This window comes from Eptesicus fuscus, chromosome 13 (assembly GCF_027574615.1).
Source record: "Eptesicus fuscus isolate TK198812 chromosome 13, DD_ASM_mEF_20220401, whole genome shotgun sequence".
Lineage (NCBI taxonomy): Eukaryota > Metazoa > Chordata > Mammalia > Chiroptera > Vespertilionidae > Eptesicus > Eptesicus fuscus.
This window is the reverse complement of record NC_072485.1, coordinates 55,977,003-56,004,265: the sequence shown is the minus strand read 5'-3', so window position 1 is coordinate 56,004,265 and position 27,263 is coordinate 55,977,003. Positions and strand designations below refer to the sequence as shown.

The window sequence follows — 27,263 nt, the reverse complement described above, 5'->3', positions numbered from 1 at the left end:
AATGGCATGAGGGTGAGTGAATGGTCCCCTGGGAAACTGCTTGGAAAGCAAATATAAGGTGGCACTGTATTCAAATCGTAACAGCTGAGAGTGTAAGGTCGGGGTTGAAAACGCAAGTGTCTCAGGGTGAGGCAGCTGTGCACCCTGAGGCCTGGGTGCTGGGCCAGAGGGGGGGACACCTGGGCATTGCTGATAGTTGCCATTGGAGAACCTAGTTTCAAAGAGGCAATATCTTCTGATTTTTTTTCAAGAGAAAAGTTGTGTTAAAATAACACAATTTATAAAATTTGACATGGAATTCAGTTTCAAAGAAAAATAGTACCGTGGGCCCAAAAAACCACATCGTCAGGAGGATGTGACCTACACACGGACAGTGCCCAAGCTCTGGTCGGGACGTACTGGTCTTCCCATCCGGGGCTTTCAATCTTTGTTCCCACCTCATCACTCTCAAGGGATCAGACACATGCCCGTGGACGGCTAAGAGGGGACACACACCCCAGGTTAAGAATGGCCACGGAGTCAGAATCCTGTCGTTTTAAAAACAGATTATGAAGCTGAGGCCCAGGAAGGAAACATGGTTTTACCAAGGCCATCACAGTGAGGGTGGCGAGGCCTCCCCACTCCCATTTCCAGTGCCCTGAGCCTGACCCCCTCCCCTGCAGGGAGAGGCCACCATCTGGGGACCAACACACAGGCAGCGAGCAGGAGATTGGGCCCCGTCTCATGGTCCTGGGGATTCTGCTCACCCCTGACGGCCCTCTGGGCCCACAAGACCAAGGCTCTCTGCTGGCAGGGCCTTTGGGGGAGCCTGAAGGGGGGGGACCCCATTCCTTACCTGCACATCCAGGTTTTTGCGAGAAGAGGCAGGTGTGTTGGCATAGGAGCTGATGGAGGAGCTGGTGTTGATGTCATCAGTGCTGAGGTTGTCTATGGTGTCGCTGATCCCGCTGCTGACGGAGCTGCTGTCATCCCAGCTGCCAAGACAAACACATCCTGAGCATCAGAACCTCCCCCTGCGCCAGCTCACGCTGCTGGTGCCAACATACGCACACCATCCCCGAGGCTCCATGTGTCATGAAGCCCCAGACAAAGCTCTTTGCCTCTGACGTGACTCATCTTCATGGGAGCCGCCATTCTTGCTGTTTTGGATGGGCAGCTGGGTCCAGTGGCTGATACAGACCTTCCCCAAAGGGCTGGGTGCTTCCCTGAGGAGTGGTGGCTAAAGAGACTACTCAACTTCCTATCCTCAGTTTCGTCTTGGGAACTTTATAAAAGCCAATGGCCACTTCCCAGGCCTCTCGGCCGAGCAGGAGCCGTGGCTTTGGAGACTGGAGCGGAGAGCGGTGCAGAGAAAGATGCAGCAGCCGCTCCCTCCTTGGGCATCAGAGTAAGTAGGAGAATTCTCGCTGCCATTCGAATACTCTGGACTCCACTCCTGCCTTTCACTCCAAGGCAACGAAAGGCAGCAGGAGCCTGAGAGCTCTACCTCTAATCATATCCCAGGATACATCTAAAATAGAATTCTTCATTGCCCACCTCTCAAGTCCATTGAGACCACCTGCACCCCCGGCCCCAGGCAAGTGTCCAGGCAACGATTCTTCTATTTCGTCCTTGCCATCTCCCACACCACCACGGCATCTAATCCCCCGCCTGGCCCTGCCGTCTCAGCTTGCAATGTGCACCTGCCACCCCACAGTTCAAGCTGCTACCGACTCTGCCTAGGTTATGGCCAACAGGTCGCTGAGCTCCATACCCACTTCTAAACACTCCACTCATGGCAGCCATCTGAAACGCAAGTCAGGTCCTGCTGCGCCACGGGCGCATCCTCCAGTGGCTTCTTGGGTACTGAAAACCCACACGCCTACTCTGGCCCTCAAGACCCTCTGAGCGCCTCCCTCCTTAGTCCTGTCTCCACCAGCCTCTCCATCACTCTCTGGCTCTGGCCACATGGGCTCTGTTCTTTCTAAGCCAACAGGGTTCTTGTATTCAGGGCTTTCCACTTGTTGTCCCTCTTCCTGGACACTTGCCGCTGCCTCCTTCTCATCTGAAGTGTCACCCCCTCAGAAAGGCCTCTTTCCTGTCCGCCACAGTCCCTCCTCACCCCCCACCCACCAAGCCTGCTGCACTTTCTCCTTTGGTTGCAGGGTGGCAGGTACATCGCAGGTGATTTACTAGTAAACCCATGGGACTATAAAAAAGCATCTAAAACTGCTCTACTTGATCTAGAGAAAATAAGAGCAAGCACTATGGTTTTCCTATGGTACAGATGGAGAGACTGAGGCTCAGAAAGGCCGGACCACTACTCAGCGGTAGAGCAGGACTGGGATCCGGCCATTATGACTCCAGAGTCAACCTCTTTCCTGTGACGCCAGGCAGCATTCCTTACGGCAATTTTCAGTGCACCTGGGCACACGCCACGGCTCACTTCCCGGGAGGAAGCCAAGGCTGGCGGGGTGAGGCACCAGGTTCAACATCATACAGCAGGCATGGTGAGCCAGCAGCTACTCTTGGGCTGTCTGATAGCAAAGCGCTGGCTTAGCCCCTGGACCCACCACTCAGCCCTCCACCCGGGTCTTGCCTCGGAAATGCCGGGTGGGTGAGGCCCACCCCCAATAACTCAGAAGAAGTCCTAGTTCATTCCAGCAGCTTATAAGGTGCCTCCCTGAGCTCTGAGGGGCAGGCAGGATGACAGAGGCTTAGTGAAAATCTGTTTTCATCTCCTTTCCCTTCAGCTCTCCTATTTGGCTTCCAAAAGCCCACCTGGAGGGTCCCACAGAAATGAGGGGAAAATGTGTGCCTGGGTCCCCAGCAGAAGGATAAAGGCAGGAAGCCTGAGGGCTCAGAAGGCGCTGTATGGTGAAGTCACAGGGTCCAGAAGGTCCCAGGCTCCAGGGTCTTAGCAAACGTCACGCATGTGATTCCACTGCTTTGGTCTGACCTCCATTTGGCTCCAAATCCTCCTTCGAGACTTTCTCCAGATCCCCAAGTCCACCCTTACTTCCCTGTACTCTGAGTTCCCCATTGCACACATTTGGGTTCATTTCTATACACTCAGACCATTTTCTAGTTTTTCCTGACGGAAAGGCCTGTTCTCCCTTCCAAATCTGTGCAGAGGCTGCCCGGGGATGGCAGCTGAGTGCACTCAGGTGTCAGGCATAGCGCAGGGCACTTTGCACATATTATACATCTCTCTCCAGTCCTCCTATCATTCCTGCAAGGCACCTATTACCCTCCCCACTTTCAAGGCTGAAAGAATAAGTATGCTGACCAGTGCTTTTCAGTCAATGTTGAATTGGGTTTAAAATGCAGAACTGTCTATCTATTTCAGAACATGTGCTCCCTTCTGGCCTGGGTCACGCCTTTCACAACAAGGGCCAATCACGAAGCACTTGCCACGTGCCAACCAGTCAACATTTGCACAAATTCTCACCAGCTTTCCTGTATACTCAGAGGTGGCCTTGCCTCATAACGAGGAAACTGAGGCTGTGAGAATCATCGTCCAAGGTCACTCTGCAAAGGTGGGGCAGAGCTGGGGGTGAAACGCTACCTGACCCCAGCCCACCTCTTCCCCTGCCAGCACCTGCAGGGTGACACTGCAGTGAGGTCAACCTCGCCTTGTGAGTCACCTCTCCTCCATCTCCAGGCACATAGTAGGTGCTTATTAAATGCCTCTTGACCGAACTCATGTGCAGAGGAGAGATGGGGCACGTTCTGATGCAAACTCAACACCAGCACTGGATTAGGAGCCCAGGGCCCTCACCACTTCATTCTTTCACAAATCACAACTCTGGGCCTCAGTTTCCTTAGGGGTGACACATGTATGATACCACCTAGGCTCAGGAAAGCACAACGTAACAGGTGGAAAAGGACTCAAATCTGCTCTCACGATTAAATGAAAACCCCAAGAGTCTTTCATTGCATCGGCTCTGCAATTAGGAGTCTAATGCAGCAGAAATTCCTATACTCTGATGAAGAAAGAGGAGGACTGATGGGAGAGGTGTGTGGCTGGTGGGGAGATAGGACAGGAAGTTAGTAACAGGTGCCCGTGAATCCAACCCCAGATTTTTTTTGCTTTGAAATTGCACCCGCTCTTCCTCTGTGGCCTTTCAACACCAGGATATTATTCCAGTGGGGCCCGGAGTACTGATCACACACCTGACTCTTCCCCCTTAGGACCAGCGCATCATGAGGCTTATCCTGAGTTTACAGGAGGTCCTTGTAACTGAGCTGGCCTGAAACGTAGATGTCCATGATCTGCCCCACAGAAGAGTGGGAGTGGGGCAACTGGTGATGCGATGAAGGGGCAGTGACACCCAGGGAAGCCCATGCTGGGCAGAGCGGCCTCAGTGTCCCCCGAGCTGCCCGCATGTCAGAAACCAGAGCCGTCCCTGCCCTCGGAAAGCCAGCCACGTCTCCTTCACTTCTGGGTCTTTGGGACACTGCGAAGTCTGTCTAGATATAAACCACTTAGTTTCAACTTGTCTTTCTGCCCCAAATTCAGAGCATAAATGGTCACGAGCTGCCAAGGGTAGGTCAGTGAGTCCCAAGATGTATTCTAAGGAAAACTAGCTCCACGAGATGCTCTGTGGTAATGATGCTGCCTTAACGAGGGAACGTGGGCACACTGGCTCTTCTGTGCCCCTCGTAGAGATCCACGTTGTACATGCACCTCTTACTGGCTCTGAAGTCCTGGAATGATCTCTTTAATGTCATCTAAAATAGTATCGCCCAAACTTGTATGACCACACAGGAGACGCTGGGAAGAATGAAAACACAACTCTGGGAAAAGTGCAATTGAAGCCAAGAGCTGTCAGCCATCAGTCACTCCATCCTCAGCAGCCCGGAAGGCAGCGAGCAGAGGGAAGCAGTGTCCAGAGGAATGGCGCCCGTGGGCTCCTGCGTCCAGCTGTTCCTAAAGCAGGAGCACCCCTGGGAGACCAAGCGGTGGGAATTAATCCTTTCTTTTGCTCAGAACTGGTTTGCTTAGTTTTTTTTACCACTTGGTACACCCATGCCAACTAGTGGGGAATTGCAATTTGTTTGTCAAGTGGCTCCAGACATGTGGCCAAGAGTCAGACAGGAAAAATGTGGAAGGCATGCAGCACCCATTCAGGCAGCAAGGACATTAGTGGAATCCAGTCAAGTGGCAAAGGAAATTAGGTGCAACCCGGGATGGGGAACAAAAGTCCATTGACCCATGTCAGGCGATAAATATTGAAAGAGGTTACAAAAACGGATTACAACTGAAACTTGAAAGAAGCCGAGAGGATGTGTGTTTACTGTATGGTGAAATGAGACTCCAGCCCAGAGGCCGGAGGGACCCCCATGACACAGCAGAAAGAAGGGCCGGGTTTCCAGGTATGGCTCTTGAGCGGTCATTCTGGAATACGAGTTGGCCATTCCTGCCTCATGGTCTTCAATCTGATGGAGCAAAACCATAGGCTGGTCCTGGACCCACCTGAGATGATAAACCTGCTACTCTTAATTGGGAGAAATGATGTTAAATCCTGGAAAGGGTTAAAAGGATGAAGAGAGATGATGAAGTAAATGACAATATTAATACTTAACTTCAGGATGAAATTTTTCTGGTCATTGGGATAATCTCTATATACTAATAAAAGGGCAATATGCAATTGGTCAGGATGCCCTCATGTGTAATGACCGATCAGCAGGCTGCGTGCTTGCATCACACCATCACAATCCATCACCAGGAGGCCTGGGGCCCGGTGGAGGCCTCTGTGCGGCCCGGCATGGAGGCGGGGCCTGGCAGAGGCCTCCACATGGTGAGGCCTGGGGGTCCCTCGGCTCCACGCAGCACGGAAGTGGGACCCCTGGCTCTGGCCTACCTCTTTGGGGCAATCCATCGAGGAGCCCCAGATGGGTGGGCCCCTCGTAGAGATGGGTGGGCCTACCTCTTTGGGGTGATGGATCTCAGGGCTCCCGCACTGTGACAGGGCACAGGCCAGGCTGGGGGAGTACCCCCCCCCCCCAGTGCACGAATTTCATGCACCAGGCCACTAGTTTATAATATTTAAAAGGGTATAAGACATACTAGAGAATTTGAAAAACAGTCTTGTGATGTCTATTTTAAATAAATACTGATTTCTGATGAGATTTTTAAGATAAAAGATTTGAAAATTGCATTCAGATGTAAAAAGAAAGGGAGTGTTTGAGATAATTTACAACATTTGTGACTGTAATGGATTTGTAAGAGTTGGCTACGTGCTTAGAAAGATTTTGCTTGTGACGCTGGTAAGTCTACCCTGTCAGACATATGAAGAGCCGGAGGAAACCAGGTTAGTTAAATTTGTGAACACAGCCTGGATTATTGAAGAAAACGATCCAAGTTTGCACACATTACTAATTGTTTAAATTCATTTTGTTCAATCTGAGTGAGTAATCAGATAAGAAGTGGCCATCCTCTTAATTTATGCAAAACCACTTGGTTTACAGGTGATATTTGTAAGAGAGCGTCAGTTTAAAAATTAAAACTTCAATAAACCGTATAGTAAAACCTGATTAACTCTAAGAAGCTCTTTTTGGGCACCAAGCATTCCTCAGACGTGTGGGAAGATGTTAAAGGAGCTTTCACTTTCTAAATGGATGACTTTTACATGAATGACCAGAAGAACCGATGAACCCAAGAAAGCATTTCCCCTCTTCACTTTCCCCCACTCTGGTTCACCTTTGCTCTACACTGTAAGACTTCCAAGGCTACTCCAAAGACCTTAGTGGAAAAAGCCTTGTGCTCCTTTTTTTTTTTTTTTAACTTTAAGGCAGCATGTCATGGATATGCCCTACAAATTCATTGGCTGAGATATTTGGAGAAACGGCAAGAAGATGCATCCACTGATTCCTCACAATCATCAACACTGGCTATTGTTCAAGAGCACCATTTCCCAGGCAGATCGCAGCCATGGACCTTTTTCTCTACTCCGTGAAGTGTCCTCCATCGGTCCAGCAGACAACGGCACAAATGGAATTATAAGCAATCAGATCTGAAAATGACGTTCACCTCCTTTTAACCAATGGTGGGAAGAAGGAATTCCATCAAATGTTTGCTATTTTTCCTTAAGACTCCGAAACTCAGTATTTTTGGATCCTGAGGCAGGGGCCTTGAATGCAGGAATCGAGCCAGCAACCAAGATACGTGCCCTTGACGGAAATCAAATCCAAAACCCTTCAGTCCGAGGACCAATGCTTTAACCACTGAGCAAACCAGCTAGAGTGGCCAAGCCAACATTTTTAATCTTTTATTATTTTAATAGATTTTGATTGATTTCAGAGAGGAAGGGAGATGGAGAGAGAGATTGAAGCATCAATGATGAGAATCATTGATCCATTGCCTCCTGCACGCCCCCTACTGGGGATCGAGCACACAACCTGGGCATGTGCCCTGACTGGAATCCAACCTGGGACCCTTCAGTCCGCAGGTCGACGCTCTATCCCCTGAGCCAAACCGGCTAGGGCCCAAGACAACATTTTAACCAGAAGCAAGGCTTACAAGGCTTCGGCTCTTTGTCTGCTCCTCTTGGAGAAATACAGATGAGAAGAGAGAGAAAAAAAAAAAGTGACCAGGAAATCCATCCAAAACTGGAAAGGCCCATAAAACCAGGAGAACCAGTTTCAGAGTCTTCCAAGGGATGCTGACATCACTGTGTCAGGAATTCAAATGCCACTCAGAGGGCTTAAAGCACAACGGGAACAGCTCAAACACAAGCTATCTGCTACGGAAGCACAGGTGAAAGAGTCATAAATTATTCCGGCTTCTCACACCACACTCGCTGTTTTCCTCACTGCTGCGGGAGCCAGCATTCCACAGAACTGAGCAGGGGAACGGGCTTTCGCCAGGCCCCCTGAAGCACCACTGTTTTTAAATCTCAGACTCCTCTGGGAGTAGGTGGATGCAGCAGGAATCTGTGATGGTCTTGAGTGAGTGTGGTATTACATTGATAATTTCATCTCCCATGAAGCGAAAAGGCAAAACAGAACCCCAAGGTTAGAGGGAATGATTAAACGGATTTTTCCACTAGGATTTACACGCCCGGCCTCGAGGATTCCTGGCTTTTAGCAAGAGACTGGGACTCTGGGAAGAGGAGTTAGTGAAGGTTCTGGAGGGTCATTATACTTTTCAGAAGGACTCCCTGCGAGATACTGTTGTTTATTCAAGGGAAAGACATGCTAAACGACGTTGTAAAGAAGTCGGATGGCTGATATCTATTGGTTCTCTGCTCACTAATAAGCCGCAGCAGGCCAGCAGAGATGCAGTACTGTAACTGTGGCTCTGATAAGCAATCTTCACAAAGCAGAGCCCCCCCACCCCCACCCCACTCTCCTGCTCCAAAGACTCCATCTGCTTCCAGGAGGGCCTAACGTCCTCAGAAACAGTCTGGGCCACCCCGTCCCCTTTCTGCCTCTTTTCTGGTAACCAAACACACTGCAGAGCCACGCCAAGGGCTGTGTCCAGGCCTTACCTGCTCACTTTTCCAGTTCTGCTCCAGAATCCCAGCAGAGCCCTTTTACACCGCTGGCTGTCCGTGCCCCCTGCCAGACAGCTGTATTCAGTTGCAAAAGCCCAGACTGGTGGAACTTGTTTTCTGGCTATTGTTCAAGGCAATTGTTCCTTCCAAACCCCAGGGCCCAGGCTGGAATGAGATCCTTCGGTGTGGATGAGTGAGCAAGCCCAACCACAGGCTCAGCAGGAACCCGGAGGTAAGGGAAAGGGTTTGGCTACCTACGGTTCCCACCAGACAGGTATGTTAACTATTTCCTCCCCAGGAGGTTTTCTCAAGAGCATCATCTCTAACCACTGCTGTGCCTATTAGGAAAACTCACTTCCAAAGAATGCAATAGGGCTCCTGCAGAGGCCCACCTTCCACTGTCTATCTGGGAATGATAATCATATCATAGCCAACTTTAACTGAAGTTCAAAGTTGTGCCAGACTCTGTGCTAATTAGACGTCTTGCATTATTTTATTTAATCCTCACAACTTGATGATAAAAATAATAATGCTCAATGTGCCAGGCTCTGCCACTTTAGTTTCTCCCAGGTACTGTCAGGCTAATACTATACCCATTCTACAGATGAGATGGCTGAGGCTTGGAAAGATAGGCCCGAAGGCCACACAAGTAGGAAATGCTGAAGCTGGAACTCAAACATAAAACCAAGAGTATTCAACTGTTGGGGGCAGAAATAGAATGTTGGGACCAGCTAAAAAGATAAGAAATGTTAACCGTGATTGTTTTGTTCTGATTTTTCAAAAAAGCACAGTCCAACCTGACTAGGAGTTGCACGTGGGACCTGGGAGCTAACTTGGAAATTTGGCAAAGATTAACAACCTTGTTGCAGAAACCGGGCCTTTGCAAATTCCCATCCCTTTGCACACCCCCAGCCCTTCGCATTGCATATAAAGTGCCCATTTTGCATACCTATTCTTATCCCTGCGGCTGGCTTATGGTGGGGGCAGAGCAGATTTTTGTGGATGACCTGCTGCTCTCCCATGCTGCCAGCATTATCGGAATAAATGCTCATATATGATTCAATCCTGTCTCTGCTGAATTGGCTCAAGTAGTGACAGGTAGACAGTTGATAGTCTGGTTATTTATTCATTTGACATATTTTAATGAACACTATTATGTGTATTAGAAAGACTTTAAAGTTTTCCACACCAAAAAGAAAAAAAAAAAGGTACAGTTACTCAAATAAAACTACAAGCGAGCCACCACTCTCCAGGGTTCACCTCTGGGATCAGCCTACATGGCTTGCAGTTCTGGTGCAAAATGACCCAGAACCTGAGCTCAAATCAAACCATGGGCAGAGGTGGACACTAATCTCAGAACACTGAGTCTCATCTAGCAGGGCCAGGGTACCTCAGAGCCCCAGAGGCTCTGGATGGAGGCGACACAGGCTCCGGAGAGAAGGGTAAAGCAGATCTGTGTCTGAACTCTGGCTCTGTCATCTACTGTTAAGACAGCAGCCTCTCCTCCAGGCTCAGGGCTCCTTCTGGGTGATATGGTGCTAGTAACACCCAGCCCGCATAGCCTTTTGTTGGCACCAAATCAGAACTCCAGGCACACAGGAGATAACCGGCTCCCGTCAGCTGCGGTCCAGGACCCAGGGGACCCGCAGGGACTGCAGGAAGGAGATGCAGGCCCACACTGTGAAATAGATGATAACGTTCAAGTGCAAAAACTTGCTTCTTTCTGCCATAAATGGACAGTGTCCCGGGGGAGAGGCAGCGTCTACAGACGGTGCCAGGTGCAAGGCCCATCGTTTGGGGAGGAGAGGGGGGACCACCGGCCCCCTAAAGAGGGCTGGAAGGGGATTTAGCAGCACTCAGAATGCCCCGGGTTGAGTTTCACCCCAAGCCACCTTTGTCCCATTTTGGTAACTCATTCCTTGAACAAGTAGGTGGTCCCCTGAGTAAGCGTGAAATTCCTCCCTTTGGCTTGGTTGGGATGGAAACCCCAGCGCTCTGGTCCAGATGCCTTAGACCCTCATTGTTACAATAGGCACCAGCCTGTCTGCTGACCTCAGTTACACAAAGCCCTCCTCCTCCCAGGCTCCGGAGAGGGCTGCTGACATTCGGTCCACTGCCTGACGCTTTTGCCAAAGATCTCCACAAACCCACCCTGGTGCTCTGTTTACCAGAAGATACATGGACCCTCAACATCCACAGAATTCAGCATATTTTCTATAGCTAATGAAAATAACAGGCAACATTTACACAAGGTGAGACCTTTTCACAGTGGGCTCCAGGCACCTTGCTAAGTATTTTACACACATAATCCCGCACACTCCTCCTCTCCATTACCCCGTAAGGCACAAACTGTTAATGTTCCCTTCTCACAGATGTGGAAACTGAGACTTATAGTGGCTAGTTGACCTGCCCAAGGTGTCAGAGGTAATAAATGGAGCTGGATTTGAACCTGGATCTGCCAGATTCCGAAACCCAAGCTCTTCTTAACCTCATTCATTCAACCTAAGAGCAGAGGGAAAGATGCTTTTAAATAGATCCTGGTCATAAAAGAACGCAGGTCTCCCACTTGTTATCCAAAAAGCCCAGGATACTTTTTAATGCAATCATTATTCTTAAAACATCTCCAATTAGTTAAAAGGTGAGGGGAAGGGGAGAAGAATTCCAGACAGGGCACTGGCTGGCTGGCTTAGTCTGGACAGATGGAGGGGGTTGTGGAACCCCAGCACTCCTATTACCCCTCTGCACCTCCCTTGCTCCCCTTTCCTCCCAATACATTTTAGGGGGTCTGGTAACCTGAATGCACAAAACAAAACGCAACAGCCTCAGGGCAGCTGACAGAGGTGGCTGTACCCCAAAACCAATCTGGCCTCACTTTGCAGTTCGACAGGGGCCTGCCCCTTCTGGGGCAATGGGGTAGGGCAGTGTTCGGCAAACTCATTAGTCAACAGAGCCAAATATCAACAGTACAACAATTGAAATTTCTTTTGAGAGCCAAATTTTTAAAACTTAAACTATATAGGTAGGTACATTGTTATTAACTTAATTAGGGCACTCCTAAGCTGGCCTTTGCTAAAAACTCAAGGGGCCAAAGAGCCGCATGTGGCTCGTGCGCCGCAGTTTGCCGACCACTGGGGTAGGGGAAGGAACTCCTATCAAGAAACAACCAAAGTTAGTGTCACAACCCGAGAGCAGCTCAGCCCTAATTAGCCACCCGGCACACGTGAGCAGCCAGTGCCAAGCGTGGGTCAGCATTAACATGCTGGGTGTACAACCTCTCCCTCCAGGACTCCTTTAGTTCAGCTTTTCAGGAGGCAGCCCCAGAGTTCCAGGGCACAGTCCCGGTTAGCCCAAGGCTATGAACCTCCCCAGATTTGATTTCCGCTTTAGGCTTCCACCCACTCTGAACTAGGTATAAGCACAAACCCAGCCACAGATCTATCCATCTGCCCAGGAGCCTCAAAGAGATCGGAGACACCCAGGTAGGTACTGTTACCAAGGCAGAGTTGCTTCTTAATATACATCCCCCCTCCCACCCAGAAACCAGCAGCGTCTGAGCAGCCGGGGCTGGTGAACTTTGGTGAGTTCTTCACAACAAATAGTGCCTTCACCCAGCTGACCCACATTTAAACTCGCAGATTAAACCATCCCAGCCATCTCCCATGCCCAACAAGGAAGGGTGGTGGAGGGGACCTGGGTTCAATCCCTGCTCTGCTTATTAGCTGTGTGACCTTGAGAAAGTTTCTTAACCTCTCTTAGTTCCAACTGCTTCACCGCAAAATTAAGGATAATATTGCCGGTTTTGCAACAAAAATTAACGGAGACATTGTCTGTTAGATGCCTGGCAAGTAGTAAGTGGTAACGAACATTGTTTTCCCCTCCCCTTGTCTGGACTAAAAATAATGTTCCTCTTTGGGCAGTTTTATAGCAGCCCTAACAAACAAGACAAGTACTCATATTTAAATCTCCCATGCCATCTCTCCTGGAGCCTAGTTTCCAGAAAAAAAACCCACCCAGTCATTTGTAGTATTAGTAAAATCAACCGCAAATTCCCCCGGCTTCTTAGATTCCAAACAAAACCTCCAACTGCAAGTCATTTTAATCAGGGCACTGGGAACCACTAGCAGTTCTTGTGTGGCAGAGGGAGGGGGATGTGGGGGCGGACAATGCCTCTATCCAGCTCCCTCTCCCACCCACGCTGAAAAGTCCCCCCCCCCAAAAAAAAACCCACCTGAAATAAGGACCTAAAACAGCTGGGTGGTCAACGCTGTTTTTCAGTATCAGTAGCCTAAGTTGATAAGATGGTCTGGGAAATATTGGCATTACCCAAATGACCAGGTGGACTAAGGACATTGGGGTCATGCTCCAGCTCCCTCTAAAACTATGAAGTTAAGAATGAAAGGGGATGGGGGTCAGGGGAGAAGGGTGCTGAATTTCCTGTCTAGAGACTTCCCCAGCACAGAGCCCACGGGGACTTCAGCAGCTGCAGCCACTGGCGGCTCTGCCCAGCTTTCTAATACCATTCAAGGAACGACAAGACAGGACATGCACCGTACCCGCCTCCAAGCCCCAGATTTTAGGAAATCGTCCTACCTTGTAAGGTTCCTAGGCCAGAGCATTTCACTACATTGCGGTCCTTGGAGAAAGTGGACAAAGACGCTGAATGAATCTCAGGATGGCAGCTCGTCAGCAAGCTGAGCCAGCCCACTTCACGCCAGGGAGTCCCAGGCACCCAGCTACTCTGCTACGAAAGGACCAGCTAGGAGGGGCTCACCATTCCGAAGCCCAGGAAAGAAATCCGACCCACCAACAAAATTAACCCATAAAATGCTGAAGGATCCAGAGGTCAGGCCCCCGTGGTAGTATCAAGTCAGCTGTGAAAAGTTTCAGCAAAGCAAAAGCTAACACCAAGCTCTGAAACTGTTACCGTAAAGCACTGAGTACAAGGGCCCTCCATGCGGTCCCGGGGGAGTCTGCAAGGGCGGATCAAGTTGAATAAAATCTAAATGTGAGAAAATATTTTAAATCCCCTTGGACTGTACCAAAACGTTGGAAAAGTCTTTTCAGTGAAAAGTGCTACTTTTAATAATGAGACAAACATCACTAATGATGACATTTCTTAGCTCATTACATCAACAATTGAATGCAAATCATTTGATTGAAATGATTAGCCTACAGAGATACCTTCTGAATCCCAAGGAGAAAGACACCTACGTGCATAGTTACAATGACATACATTTCTTCCTGGTGATGTCAATTTTGATGCAGTGCCAACAAAAATGTGCATTAATTCCTCATGCTACTTGTTCGTTTTTTCTTTATTCTTTCTTGTTTAAAGAAGCTCAGTCTAGGCATAGCTACTTTAAACATTATGGTACAGAGGCTAAGAGGGGAGTTGGGACAGGACAGAGTCCCAGTTCTGGGATGGGAAGGGGTTGCACCAACTAATCCCCTATTAAAACCTGTAATCAAGGAATTCAAAAGGAACCATGTAAACAGATGCCATGAACAATGAACAACTGTTTTACTACTGAGAACTCAAAAGCAAAATTATGTTATAGCCACAAGCTTTTATTTCAAAATGAAGAAGGATTAAGATGCTCTCCAACAAACCTATCCCTCTCTCCCAAAATCCTACCAGTGTGGCTACTGGCAGCTTTCAAAGACTTTTCCTAAGAAAGGCTCTCCCCCTGGCCTGCGCCATCTCTCTGGTAGGCTGGGGAGTAGGGTGTTGGGTGTGCATGAGTGTGTGCAAGAGTGCCTGTGTGACCTGTTTGGGGAGGGAAGCAATAACTGGCTCCAAGCAGGGTCTCTGTGTGGTCAGCGTTTGCTCAGCAAACAGAAGCCTCTCAAAGGGAATGAAGAGCCATTCCTCCCCCACCCAAGGGGGAGGAAGTAAAAGGTCAGCTCAGAGAGGAAACAGGGTCGAGTGGCGCTTCCCAGGTGAATGCAAAAGCAAACGTGTCCAGGAGCAGAGATTGTAATCTTGAAGGAGTCCCAACGGAAGTTAATCATTCATATCTCATCCCTGGGGCCCTCCCCTACTTGAAAAAAGTGCTGCAGCATCTGCAGTGGGGAGTGGGGGGCAGAGGCCAGGGGGTGAGAAGGGGTGAATTCAGGGGAGGCAGGTACAGTCCAGATTTATTGAGATAAAAGAGTCAGGACAGACGCAAGTCTGGCTGACAAAGATGCTTTAAACCATTCCTCTTACCTTCTACACTGTCTCTGGAACTGAATTTATTTTTGCAAAACGACTAGTTTGTGAATCTGACTGACCTCTGGGTCAGTTTGGGTAGAATAGGATGTGGATACATATATATAAACACACACATATACACAATATACAGAGTAAAAAATTCCCACTGTTTGCTACAGTTATTCCTTGTTTTAAGCAAATATCTCTATATATAAAAGGCTAAGTGACCATCCATCCATCCGTCTGACTGACCGACTGACCGGCTGGTACATATGACATGCACTGGCAATTTAAAAATAAATGTTGACTCACACATGTGTTATACATATAAATTTCTCGCTGGCACCAATTGCACATGTGTTTTAATTTTATAATACTATAATATACATACTATTTTGACATGTAATTTTTTGCAGTAATGTAATTACTGCACGAATCTTTCTTCTAATTAATTTCCTTTCAATGTGCACGAATCCATGCACCGGGCCACTAGTAGTATATAACCAGCCAGATTAACTGTCAAGAGAATCTAAGAAATGTCTGTGCATTCATTTAATCATTCAGTTAACTAACTGATGTTGACTGGGCACCTGTGATGTGCCAATCACTGTTCTAAGTGATGAGAAAAGAGGCAGGAACAAAACAGACAAAAAATTCCCTACTCCAGTGGTCGGCAAACTCATTAGTCACCAGAGCCAAATATCAACAGTACAATGATTGAAATTTCTTTTGAGAGCCAAATTTTTTAAACTTAAACTCCTTCTAACTCCACTTCTTCAATATAGACTCTCCCAGGCTGTGGTATTTTGTGGAAGAGCCACACTCAAGGGGCCAAAGAGCCACATGTGGCTTGCGAGCCGCAGTTTGCCAACCACGGCCCTACTCTAATCAAACTTACCATTTAGTGGTAGAACTATAAAATAAATGAGATGAAATGTCAATGATATAGTATGATAGTGATACATGCTAAGGAGAAAAGGTAATGTAGGGAAGAGGATGTGATTTGTCAAGGGTGGGGAGGTGGTGTCTGAAATTTTTCACAGGTGACTTGGGAGCTGGTGTTTTGAATATGTGGGGTGCAAGCCTTCCAAGAAAGGAACCAATCAGTGCAAACAGGATACAACTTGAACATTCAACCTGAGAACCCGAAGCCCAGTGTGGCTGGAGCAGAGTGAGCAGTGAAGCAAAGGGGAGCCTAGAAGGTCAGGTCAGAGAGGCCGGTGGAGAGGGGAAGGTGCCTGAGGAGAGCCCAGCAATCTCCTGTAAGACTTTCACAGAGGATGCACCTGGGTGAATAAATGGAGTTTATCTATAATAATAAAAGCGTAACATGTTAATTAGACCGGACGACCATGCTATGACACCCACTGGCACCAAGCCAGCCAAGGTGGGTGCAATGTGATTGGTCAGGGGCCCGGCTATCACCCCATGATTGCCCCGCAGAGGGAGGCCCAGGCCACTGGCTGGCAGGGAGATCAATCGGGGGGCTCCATGATCACCCCAAAGAGGGAGGCCCAGGCCACCGACCCCTGGGCTGCAGCAGGTGGGTGGGGCCTCCCTCTGGGAGGGAAGCCCAGGTCCCAGTGCCTGCCGGCAGATAGAAGGAAGCTGGTGCTGGCAGCTGGGGAAGGAAGGCCTACTCTTGCACGAATTTCATGCATCGGGCCTCTAGTTCTTGTATAAAAGTTCAAGGAAACCTCCTACAACACTACATATATAATCTTTTTAATGCACATTTTTACAAGAGGGGGCTTGATTACACAACACAGTATACTTTGAAGGTCTCAGCCCTTTTGATGTGGTTAAAAGTAAGAGTCACATCTTTAATGGGAAATGCTCTAAATTCTTTGAGCTACAAGTTCATGGAGCTGGTACTTTTCCATGCTACGAAAGATAACACTCAGTGTGGCTAAGAGATGCTGCAATGGGAGGAAAGAAGAAGGAAGGAAGGTCACCAGTTCTATGAGAGAAGATGCCCTTTGGCCCTTTTCAAAGAGCCAATCTTCACCTGTCATTTAGGACCCTGGCTTCTACACAGGCTGAAGACTTTCTGGAACTCATAACATTTTTCTCCATAGAAGCAATGTTATCGAGAACATTAAAAGTGCCAGGTTAATTCATAGAGCCATTTTTTAAAACCAAAAAGTAACTTATAAACTCTACCCAGGTATCAAAGAGTAGAAGAAAACTTTACAAACAGAAAACTACTGAAATTAATCTAAGAGGATGTCCACTTATTTCTAATGAATACTTTTATTAGAACAACACTAATGAGGATACTTTGCTCCTTCTCCTCCAACACTACCAGCTCCTCCCAAAAAAATACATCAACCATTTCTTAAAATAAAACTGTACGTCCATGTTCTGCACGACCCTGCTACTCTTTGCTCCGTGTCACAGCAAAACACCGGGAAGTCCTGTGCCCCATTCTCACGTCAACCCACCAGACTTGGGTCCTCGCTATCCCACTAAAACCACGTTTTGTTTCTCCCAACAACATCAATGGCTTATTTCTTGCCAAGGCCAATGGTCAGTTCTCTATTCTTACTCGGAGTTTTGATCAGATGCAGCACCCACGGCTTCTTGCTTCTCAAATGGGTCCCTCCCTGGGCTTCCATGCCTTCATCTGTACTTGGTGTCTTCCTCCCCCCCTGCTGGGCCTCTCGCTTTCCTTTGCTCGCCTCCCCTCACCTCTCCTCTCCAGACCTCTAGGGTTCTGTCCCTAATCCCTTTTGCCTCTACCTAGTCTTTTCCTAGGGGATCTCATCCATGGCTTCACATACTAGATATAGACGAACAACTCTCAGGTTTGTTTCTCTGGCCTGGCCCCCATCATGTCCTCAACACATCTAAAACCTAATGTACCTTATACTAAACTACTGCTTCTATCTACTAGTCCCTTCGCGTTTCATGGGCCCTGTGCTGTGGTTCCTTCCGCCTGGATGCCCTTCCCCACATGTCCCCATGCTGCCTTCTTCTCATGCTTCAGGTCTTGGTTGGAATGTCACCTCCTCAGGAATTTCTCCCTAGACTCTGGTCCAGTTACTTTCCATCACAGGATACTATCTTCAAGGTACTTACCTGTCAACACATTATCTTTTTTTTTATTTTTTATTTCTTAGGAGGAGGAGGGTATTTATTGTATTGTCCCCAAACTAAGCAAGCTCCTTGAAGACAGGAGTGCTGTCTGCTTTTGTTCGGAGGGATCTCCTCCCAGGGCCCAGGGCCCCTCCCACTGACTGGGCACAGGACAAAACGGGGACGCAAATGTCCTGTGCAGTCTCCTGGGGTTTCTGGACTCAAGGACTTTAGCTCCATGGTCCTCAGGCTTTTTATTTGGGCACAGGCCCATTTGAGAATCTAATACTTCTGGGCTTGGTCCAATTTAGATAGACACTCGGGTCTGTCTCCCTGTAAAAAAACAACAACAACGTGTACAGACAACATGTTGCACACAGTTTCGGGGGGTCCTTGGTCTCCCTGAAGCCTGCCTGGTGAAGGGCAGCTGCTTCTGCTTTATGGCACTGACTTCACACAAGGACTAGTTTCACTTTTATGCTGTGATTCTTTGTTTCCTTCATTTGAGAGTCAGTCTGACACGCATCTGGGTGGCTTTCTTCCGGCTTGCTAACAACAGGCTGAAGAGAAAAGCAGCATGTGCCTGCGTCTCCTGCCCTTTCTCCACGTCCTCAGCTCCTCCCCGGGCTCAGGACTGACAGCAGAAGTGAGAAGCCCGCGCCCCCGCTGAGGTGATGTGCAGGCGCTCTGCTCCCCGCTGGTCCTGCCCGGCTGATACTTTGCACTGACACGGATCTCGGGTCCTGCCCTGCGTTTCCAGGGAGGAGGTGGCACTGTCCTCTCCTGGATGGATGAAGAAGAAGGGGAAGAAGCTAAAAGATGTGGGGAAATGAGAAGCATCGCACTGCGGGCCGTGCGTGGAGTGTGGGCTGCAGGAGACAGTGGGAAGGGGAGACATCCTCCCAGACCTTTGGCAAAATCTTCAAGTACGAGCATGAACACCAGGGAGTTAGTGTTTCTAACAACAGTGGTTAGAAACTTGGTAGCTTCAGGGCAGAACATGAATGACAGTCAACACAATAGCCACTTGGAGCCTGACCTGTGCTGGACGTTGGCAAAAAGGGGGCGACTGATTGAAGACCAGGCCTAGCCCCAGTGGAGCTGGCTCCTCAGAGGAGACGGGCGAGTGCGTCATTCTGGACGTTATGGTAAAAGTGACGAAGGAAATAAACGGCGAGCGAGGAAAGGTCTCAGGGGGGCACTTCCTTTAGAGAGACGGGTCACAAGAGCCATTAAGCTAAGAAGACAGAAAGAGCCGCGTTTCAGCCTCGAGTGCTTTATCCTGGGAAGCGGGCGGGTTCTGTTACCTTCAGCTGGTCAATTCTCGGGATCGCCCGGAGCCCACACTTGTGGCTTCTCACACGTGAAAGCACACACACTCCTCCACCTCTAAACAAAAGGCTTCATTCTCTGCCGGGAAGAGTAGCCACTCTGTTATCCATGTTCACTCCCCTCCCGCCCCGAACCTGAAACCGGAGGCTTGTGAACAAAACCTTGGACCGAGAGGCTGGAGGCCGTGGCCACGGGTGCCAGCGTCTTCTGCCTAAACTCAGCTTTTCCGCCCCCCAACCCAGCACCGGAGACGCCTTTCCTCACAGGGTGCCCGTCGGCTCCAACATTTCCAACGAGGGACACGAGGCCAAAGTTCCTTTCCGCGATAACAGTCATCCAGATGTGGAGGCTTCACTGCCTCTAAATCTTATTTAATCCTCAGACTGTGCTAACATCATTCTTCTTCTTAGGCTATAGAAAAACGAACTGGAACTCGGAGAAGTGAGGTGATATCCTCCCAGTCACAGGACTGCTAAGGAACAGACCGAAGCCCATGCCTTGCGGGGCCCAGCCCGCCCGGTTCCCAGGAGCCCACACTGCTTAGTAGCGAACAGCTCCAGCTCACTGTGCCAGCAGGTGACCGGAGACATTAAGAGGGCCGGGGCCATGAAGAGGTTGTCCCCACGCCCTGCAGCTACTTCTACTGCTTCTGGGCAGGGTCCAATTTAGATCCACCCTTTTACCAAATCCCAGGATATCATGGCCTCTCCTAGATTTCCATCGACTGTTTTCTTTAAAGCACTGGCTGGGTGTTGACTTTTGTGTGCCAGGCATTGTGCTGGGGAAACAGTGATGTGCAAAAGAGAAAAGGTCTCTCTGTCCCCTCAGGGAGACTGTAGTCTGGTGTGTCTTTCGGGGGTGGGGGGGAGGGTTAGTGGGTAGGGCTGTGGGGAGAGTAGCAGGCAGTCAAATGAAAAACAAAAGCATTTCATTCCCAACCACGATACACGCCATGAGAGAAGAGGATGGTGACCTGTGGAGCGCATTGCAGGGGCGAAGAGAGGAGGACTGTCCATGCAGGGAGAACGATCTGAACCCCCCGCCGCCTGTACAGGAATGCCGGGTAGGGCTGCAAGTTGGAAATCTGGTGAAAATATACAACTTTGTGCCTAGATGTAGCTTTTTACACAGTGAAAGCTAGATTACCTTATAAAACCCCATCTCAAACAGCTTTGGCTGACAATAGCAGCCACAAAGATTCCTAGGGTGTCATTGTCCTCATGGCCAGTTAGGAGTAACGGCAGATTAGAAAGTTAGTTCATCTGGTATTTAGGGAACAATTTAGAGCTGGGCCTTCCTGCATCTTTGGCCATGGTAACAGACGTGGTGATTTAGAAAAAATATGAAAAAAGCATATAAAAAAAGCACAGAAAAAACAAAAGGGGTAAATCCACATGGTAATTTGCTCTTTAAAAAAGCAAAAAAAAAAAAAAAAAAAGAAAAAAAGAAAGAAAAGAAAATTGAAACTAACGGCATGGCTATCAGGAGCTCTATTTTTGTAATGGTGCATGTGTGCTTAGGGAGAATCCTAGAGTTCAAATATTTATTTTTGAAGCTGGAGCATTATCTCTATTGAGATGGGAGGGTAATGAATAAAATATTTCAAAGATACTCTTTGGCTTTTTCTCAATGTGGCTCTAGCTACAAGTGTCCTGGGCAGGGTGAGATAATGCGGGGGGAGGCAGGGCTGGGGTGAGGAGGGGAAGCATGTAGGTGCTACTCAAAGGCAGCCTTGAGCAGATGTGACCTAAGCCAGCAGTCTGGGGACTCTGGTCTCCCATGGGCCCCGGTCAGCAGCTCTCACGCCCTCTCACGCCGCAGAGCACCGACAGGGCATCGGGTTTGGCCAAGTCACTTCCAGAGTATGGCTCTCAGACTGCCTGCCTGCGCAATGAGTGCCAGCCCAGAGGTTCTCTAAGACCCCTCCAAGCATGCAGGTTTTAAACCCGTCCCACTGAAGCCCTTTTTCAAGAGGAAATTCATTTGCCCTATGAACGGGACTCCTGGTCCATCATGAGTCCCCTGCTGGGGGCCGCCCTTGAGTTCACTGTAGACTTCCTAGGTGTCAGGTGTTGTGTCAGATGCTGTAAATGCCTCCTCCCACAGAACCCGTCCTACAACCCGACGAGGCTCCAAACCTGCTCTGTACCGTAGCTTTGGTATTTCAGTGTTTCCCGTCTGAGTCTCTAGGGACTATAAAATAGGTTCGCAAAACCTTCCACAATCTCTAAGCCTCAATTTTGTCTAAGTCAAAAGAAAAGAACTGTTAGTTTGGCAAAGGGCCCAACTCTGTTTGCCTAGTGGGGAGGGTAGCTGCAAAGTTACAGACTCGTTAAGAATTAAACTCCTTCCAAAAAACCAGAATTCAACTCCTTCCACCTGACCATTAGTCTCTAAGAGAAACCTGTTTTGAATGGAGAAAGAAATTTTGCTCTGGGTATTGAAAACCAATTGTGTGCCAGAATGTACAATCAAAACTCAAAATAACCCATTAAAATAGATTTTATTGTCCCCAACTCACAGATGACCTACAACTCGGAGAGGTTATGTAAATTGCTCAAGGTCACATGGCTAATAAGTGCTAAAGAATAAGTCTGCTTGCTTTATAAATCAGAATCCTTCTTGGGATCTTTTTAAGCTCTCATTTAAAAAAAATATTTTTAAAGTGTTTTTATTGTTTTCAGGGAGAGAAAAGGAGAGGGAAAGAGAGAAACATCAATAATGAGAGAGAATCATTGATCGGCTGCCTTCTGCACGTCCCCTACTGTCATGGACTCTGCTTCGTGGATCAAAACTCTGCAGAGATCAAACCTACAACCTGGGCATGTGCCCTGACTAGGAATTGAACTGTGACCTCCTGGTTCATAGGTCGATACTCAACCACTGAGCCACAATGGCCAGGGCAAGCTCTCATTTTGATTGAGTTTTTATCATGCCATTTTCTATGCTAACTTCTCCGATCTTATTTAATCCTTCTGACAAGTCCTATGTAGGGGGTATTATTATCCCCGATGTCTCTGAGACTATTCAGAAGCAGTGGGGTAAATAACTTGTCCAAGGCTCACTGCTAGTAAGACCCCAGGAAGCAGAGTCCATGACTGAAACCAGCTTCAGCACCTCTGAATTTGTGCCTTGAGCCTCGTGCTTGGCACATTGAGGATGGTTTTCTGCACTTCACCAATAGCCACCTGACTAGCCAAGTATTAAGAGTGCACTGGCAACAACCATCTTTACCCAGGGGCCCTTTTCTTCTTCCCTCCCACTCGCCTTCTATACACAACAGTAGGTGACTCCATGGGTAGGCAACATCCTGGTAGTTCCTAGTTCTGTAGATTCATTTAAATGCAGAGAGAAAGAGAAAAACTCTCATTCAATTCACAGCACAGTACAAACAGACACTAAATGTGTAGGTTCAGTTGCAGGCAGCTAGCTGGACCCACACAGAATCTCCATTCTTCAGCCAACTTTCTCCCAAACATGGCACCAGGAACAATGCAGTATGGATTCAAAAGTGTGTGTGTGGTGCATGGCAGTCCCATCACCAGAAGTCAGATCATACTCAAGGCTATGTGCTTCTACAGTGACTCAAGGGCATCATCTGCACACACAAATGTCAGAGTTAGAAGGAAAATATAGAATACAGGCTTTGTTTGCAGCACACACTAGTGTGCATACATTTAGCTCCAAGAATGGTCTTTGCATTGCTGTTTATAAGCACGAAAGGACTGGGACACACTGAACATCCATCCATAGGGAAAAAATTCATCAAATTGTGACTCTTCTATAGAATGGAGTACTGTGTAGCCATTAAAAACAATGTTGATAAATCCTGATATAAAAACCATGCTCATGCTGTAGTGTCAAATTATAACGGTAGATTAGAAAACACTTCTCATCTTTTAGAGGGTGTATAGTGTAGCAGCAAAAATCGGGGACTATTGGGTACACTCCCTGGCTCTGCCCCGTCTAGTTGCCTGACTCTGGACATGTGCCTTAACCAGTGCACATCTGTTTCACCATCTATATAGTGGGTTCTTACTCCTAGAGTTATTGCAAAAATTAAATAAATCAATACATGTAAACAGCTTAGAACAGTGCCTGGTTCATAGCGAATGGTCAAGAATTGGGGTCTTTCATTTTACTTATTTTTTAAATCTTCACCCAAAGATTTGTTTCCACTGATTTGAGAGAGGGAGAGAGAGAGAGAGAAACACTGATCGGCTGCCTCCCATATGCATCCTGACCGGGGTTCGAACCTGCAACATTTTGGTGCATGAGACAACACTCCAACCAATGGAGCCACCAGCAAGGACCCAAGAACATTTGGTCTTTTAGAAAATGAGTTGTGCTTACATGAATAGGAAAAAGTCTAGCAGTCACCAAATTGCTAAGAGTCGTATGGTATCATAACTCTTTACTTTTCCCCCTACTGTTTGCTTATCTGCATTTTCTAGTTTTCCATAAGAAAACAAATGTTTGGCTTTGTCTTTAATGAGGAAGAAAATCACAATTAATTAAAAAAAAAACCACACAAAACACCCTAAGTTTTAATGAGAAACAGAAACCTCACCAGCCCTTGTTCATTAGAAAAGCAGTGGGTCAGGCCAGGTAGTTACAAACCGTGTGGCGTTTCCTGGTCTTTTCTAGTTCAGTGCCCTAATAGCTAGAAAGAATCTGCACCCCAGCCCCGTGGTCCTGAAGATGCAGAGGCAGGGCTGGGGAGAGGAAGAGAGCCGAGAGATGGGAAAGCCTGATTTTATTCACAGCAAATCCACTTGGTTTAAAATGTCAGGAAGTTTAGAGGATTAAGGGTATTACAGCCGCTATTCATAAAGGTGTTTTGTTAGAACGTCCAAATAGCAATCTGGTGAAATAAGCCTTGCACAGCCTTAAATGAAAGGCTGCTACAGTACTTAAAGTTTCCTAGAGAAGGAAAAAGACCCCCAGGTATTCATTTACCTCAAGAGCAGCTGCCTGGAAGATATTGTAATGTATCCTTGTGCAGCCAATGCTACGAAATAGCTTACCCGTCACCCAGCGAGGAAGTTTGAGCCCAGATCACCGGGGCTAGAGCTGCAATTAGCAGTAATGAGAGGCATGCCTGCATTCTGATAAGAGCTGCAGCTGTACACATATTATAGACTCAGGCCCCTTCCCATGGAATCCAAGGACACTTAAAGCTGCTGGAATCTAAGAGGTAGAAGGCATGTTTGATTTCAAAATTCGCAAATTAAACAAGCAGAAGTGCCTGCTACACTTATCTCACAACACATCTGGGATGGGAAGGTCATGGCAAACTCTGGGGACCGCAGGGGAGTCGCGGTTACAGAGCTGGAATGGGCACGCAGGCGCTGTGCCGTGTAAGCCCATGGACACGCGTTCCCATGTTCGCTCTCACACGCGGGGCGGACAGTCTTGTAAATGAGGCTCTAAATCAAATGCCTGAGACGCAGATTCCACTCCCCCCTCCCAGTTTCTCATGAGATCATGGAAAGTGCCTCAAGAGAGAAGACTTCTTCACCATTAGGGGACGACGATGGGGTCAAGGTGAGAAGTGTTAGAGTGGAGAGCGGGTGGGGTTTGGAGATAGGCCGACTGAGTGAATTCTGGTTCCACGAACCAGCTGAGCTGTATGCACGGGGGCTCGTCTACCTGTCTGAGCAGTTTTCTCTTTTGGTGGTGGCGATTACACAGGTCCTTGCCCTCAAGGTGTTTAGAGGGTAGAAAGGGTGACAGGTGAGTAGCGGAGGTGTATAACAGTGTGTGGTGCTCTGATAAAATTCAGGATATTATGGAAGCACACAGGAAGGTCAGCTGCCCTGGTCTTGAGGGTTGGGATGGTTAGGGCAGGCCTCCTGGAGGAGGTGACAGGATGGGAGCTCTGAAGGATCAGAACCAAACTGCAGGTGGGATGGAGTCGAGATGGAGGGAACACAGTAGATACAGGAACCAGTCTCCGCAAAGGCGATAAAGCGAGAGAGAGGATAGTTTCAGAGAAACGGCTAGGAGTTCAGTGCGGTTGCAGTGAGGGGGAAAAAAGGTAGGAAATAATGAGGCCAGATTTCATAAGCCCAGGAACAGAGTGTGAACTTGACCCTGGGGGGCATCAGGGAGCTCAGATGCATTCACTGCTTCTGTGAAAGCTATGGGAAGCAAGGGGGCAGGTCTGCCAAAGAAAAATTACCCCGGCTCTGTTCCCCAGTTCAGAAACCTCCCTCTATCTTTCATGTATCTAATTTCTCTGACAAACAGCATTTTGAAAATTATTCCCCCCCCCCCCCCCCGCCCAGGGAAAGCTCCAGGTCACAGCAGTATCTATCTCATGGCTCATCTGTGCAGGTTCTAGGGACTCTGTTCAGACACCACTGAGTTCACCAGCACCCACCTCCATGCAGTTCACTTTCAATAACCAAATCCCAAATCTTACACACGACCGGCTGTCTGGTAAACGGAGGCGCCCTCGAAATTTGGATCGAAAAGGAACTGAGGGGCCTCATGGCTCAATCCCCTCATTTTATGGGTGAGCTCAGATGAAAAGCGAGCACTTTGCATGAGGTCACAGAGTTTACTGACAGGTGAGAGACGTCAGATCTCCAACTCCCAACCCACGCTTTTGCTTCACCCCCCCCTCTTTCTCCATTACGGGCCAGGGCTTCCAAATTCCCGTCTCACTGTCAGGAAGAACTCACAGAGGCCTGTGCAGCCACGAGGGGACATGGAGTCTCATTTGTCAGCAAACTCCGCAGGAAGGACCGGAAGAGATGGTCCGAGAGGATGGACGTGATAAGAAGGGAAGCTAGTGAGAGTGATCTTATCTATTAAAAAAAATGCAGCAACATCACAGCGGTCGAGGAAAAGAATCAATTCTATTTACGCGAAGCACTTTAAGGTAATGAAAAGTGCTTCCAGCGTTACCCTGTTTGGAAACATTTATCAGATGCCAGGGAAATGAAGCGTGTGCAGACACACACACACTGTTCCGTGCAAATGGTCTAGCTAGCAAAATAACCAGAGGGGAAAACGATCTGAGCAACTTCAATTTCCCACTGCCACACGGATCAAAGTCACGGCAGCAGCAGAAGAAACACACAAGTCTAAATTTAGTCATCTCCCACTCTGGGCAATTTCCTCCCAGGCTGCTGTGTGGACACGGCCCTGGTGTGAATGATTTTCCTCTGAGCCTCTCTATCTGGGCCTGAGCAGGGCCCGAGGGTCAGGCGGGAGGTGCCGGCTGCCAGCATGCTCTTGCTCATGTCCCTGAGGTCTCTCTCCTGGCTGTCAGGGGGCAGACAAAGCTCTGGGAGTTTTTGGACCTCAAGACGTAGCTGAGGAGAGAACAATAAAGATGAGGCGGAACAAGGACACAGATACACATGAAGACAGAAAGATCAGAAAGATACACACACACACACTCATTTTAGTGGAAATAAAAATTCACCGCGAGAGACATCAGAGACTTTTGATGCGAATTTAAAGAAGGAGGCCTGTATCTTTGTAATCACCTATTAGTTTTGGTCGATTTGTTTCATTGTATCTCCCCCACTGTGGTGTGAGCACACTGAGAGCGGAGACCACATCTGTCTTGCTCTCCACTGTATCCTCAGCACCTTGTTAACTGCAGCCCCACAGTGACTGATTAATAAATATGAGAAAAATAAATAAGGAGGCCTAGCCATGGAAAAGCAGACTGGCTGACTGAAGCTTAAAATACACCGGTGGAGAGCGCCGAAACTTCTGTGTTGTTCCCGTGTCTCCACGGACCCTCCCACAAGACTGGCAGAGCGGTAAAGCATAATGATGTTCTCTCCCCCATCCTGCAGACACGAAACATTTTGACAAATCCTGAACAGCACAGTAAAACAAAGGGCCCAAGGGGAGGGGCTGGGTGCAGCAGACAGTTGTTCTGACCTGGGCTGATCTTGCAGGACAATCACAGCCACCACTCCAGGCACCTGTTACAGCCGCCGATCGGCGGGCTCACACCAGGCCCCATGCAGATAAGTGCCAACTGTGACTTACCTTTCAAAGGAGAACTGATTTCCCCAAGGACTGGCTTTTGTCGTCCAGCCAACCTGTCACACCTATCTCCTCCTGGTGACCGTGAATACACTCTGCTGGCTAAATTTAGACTCGGGGGGCCTCTTCTGAGCTGTCATGTCACTGCAGAGAAGGGCAGATCA

General features: G+C 48.4%; 1 protein-coding gene across 2 annotated transcripts in view; it reads right to left on the bottom strand.

The window, feature by feature from the left end:
* Positions 1 to 27,263, bottom strand: part of NAV2 (neuron navigator 2) — a 367,959-nt gene that overhangs the window by 67,625 nt on the left and 273,071 nt on the right. For both annotated transcript variants that reach the window (XM_008148978.3, XM_008148980.2), the window contains exon 12: positions 836 to 974. In XM_008148978.3, coding sequence (XP_008147200.2) covers positions 836 to 974 — 139 coding nt within the window. The remainder of the gene's footprint in view (positions 1 to 835; positions 975 to 27,263) is intronic.